At 46.7% G+C, this 2102-nt stretch overlaps 1 protein-coding gene across 1 annotated transcript; it reads left to right on the top strand.

Annotated features, from left to right (window-relative positions):
- Positions 1–55: 55 nt before the first annotated feature.
- Positions 56–1027, top strand: LOC124233693 (olfactory receptor 2G2-like). Its single transcript, XM_046650817.1, has one exon. It carries the CDS (start codon positions 56–58, stop codon positions 1025–1027), a length of 972 nt encoding a protein of 323 aa, XP_046506773.1.
- Positions 1028–2102: the final 1075 nt, after the last annotated feature.

Here is a 2102-nt window from a genome sequence, read left to right as displayed (position 1 = left end):
TGTAAAATGTCGTCTTTCTCAGCTATGACTCAGCTTTCTGGAACATACTGTGCACATGGCGATGGAGAGGAGTACCAATGACAGCAGCCTGACAGGCTTTATCCTGTTGGGGTTTTCTGATTATCCTCAGTTACAGGAGCCTCTATTTGCGGTCATCTTGATCTTGTATTTACTAACCATTGTGGGGAACACCGCCATCATTCTGCTATCTCGTCTGGAACCCAAGCTTCACACACCAATGTATTTCTTCCTTTCTCATCTCTCCTTCCTGGACCTCTGCTTTACCAGCAGTGTTATTCCCCAGCTTCTGGTAAACTTGTGGGATCCCATGAAAGCCATCACCTATGGTGGTTGCGTGGTTCAGCTCTGTGTCTCCCTTGCCCTAGGCTCTACTGACTGTGTCCTCCTGGCTGTGATGTCTTACGATCGCTATGTCGCCATCTGCCGCCCCCTCCAGTACACTGCCTTGATGCATCCATGTCTCTGCATAGCTCTGGCAACTTTGGCATGGCTCAGTGGAGTGGCCACCACCCTCATACAATCCACTCTCACCCTGCAGCTCCCCTTCTGTGGGCATCGCCAGGTGGATCATTTCTTCTGTGAAGTCCCTGTGCTCATCAAGTTGGCCTGTGTGGACACCACTTTCAATGAGGCTGTGCTCTTTGTGGCTGCTGTCCTCTTCCTTATAGTGCCTGTCTCCTTCATCTTGGTCTCCTATGGCTACATTGCCCAGGCAGTGTTGAAGATCAAGTCAACCACTGGAAGAAGGAAAGCGTTTGGGACCTGTTCCTCCCACCTCATGGTTGTCACCATCTTCTATGGAACCATCATCTTCATGTATCTGCAGCCGGCCAAGAGTAGATCCAAGGACCAGGGGAAGTTTGTCTCCCTCTGCTACACCGTGGTCACCCCCATGCTCAACCCCCTCATCTACACCCTGAGAAATAAGGAAGTGAAGGCAGCACTGAGAAAGATTCTTTGTGCTTTAGTGAGACACGGCTATCAACAAATATTTAGGAGTTATTAGGACTGATTCATAAATGGGTGATCACTCAATAATTGGTTTTGTCCTGTTCGTGACCCTATAAGTGGGTTTCAGTAGAAAAATTGAAATAGAGCTTGAATGTCAGAGTCAGACAGCCCTGAGTTTGAATGCCCATTTCACCACGTAAGAGCTGCTTGGCTTGAACAAGTTGCATCACCTTTCTGACCTCTGTAATTTGAGCTTCAAAGTATCGAGCAAACCAAATGAAAATTAGGTCATTCTTCTAGGTGCTTTGTGTTCATAAAGTTTATTTATAAGTTTTGTTTTACTTAGCAGCCATAACTCTATGCTAGAAGGGTATTATTATAGTTTTCCTTTAGCAGAGATTGAGATATATTGACCAGTTGCTCAGAACAGAAAGAGCAACTCCTAAAGCTTAGTGGCATTGTCCTTGCCACTAACCGTGGATTGCTGGACCCCTCACGTGTGGCCAGGTGCCCTGTGGGAGCCCCGTTACACACCGAGTTCCCCTCTGTTGCTGCACCTCCTCCTGCATGACAAGTCTCTCATGGTTTGTGTTTGCCTCCTTAGCAGGCTTTTGAGAACAGCAACTATGTGACGACTTCACCACAGTTTAAAGTAAGCTCTTCACACAGGTGACTCCCAGATTTACATTTCTGCACGGCCCTTTCCATCCACCTCCTCATGTCAACTGTGTCCTTCACTTCTCCAAGTCGGCTCTTGAAATGACCTCAAAATGATCGCATCATAACTAAATCAACAGCTCCCTGGTCTGGTTCCTTCTCACCACTGCTAACATCACACAGTGGGACATACTTCATCCTCACTCCTCTCCTCCTCCTCACCTGCTGTAGGTAACTTTCCGCCACCTCTCATGTGCACAGCTGAGATGGCCTCCTTACTACACAGAAGATGTTTATTTCATGAATTCATCACCTATTCCATTACACCTTCCATCCTTTCATACCTGAACAGGTGCACCCAATTTTTCATGCATCATGAAACTTCAGTCTGTCTTATCTCCTTTCAGAAATGGACTTGGTAATCCAACAATTATTGAGGACACACATGTGAACCAAACCGCCTTTATAGAGTT

This window comes from Equus quagga, unplaced genomic scaffold (genome assembly GCF_021613505.1).
Source record: "Equus quagga isolate Etosha38 unplaced genomic scaffold, UCLA_HA_Equagga_1.0 209899_RagTag, whole genome shotgun sequence".
Classification (NCBI taxonomy): domain Eukaryota; kingdom Metazoa; phylum Chordata; class Mammalia; order Perissodactyla; family Equidae; genus Equus; species Equus quagga.
Note: the sequence above shows the minus strand (reverse complement) of the source record. Positions and strands in the feature narration are given on the sequence as shown.

Bases quoted from the DNA above. Each gene is read 5' to 3' on its own strand.
- LOC124233693 (XM_046650817.1), top strand. From the start codon at position 56: ATGGCGATGGAGAGGAGTACCAATGACAGCAGCCTGACAGGCTTTATC.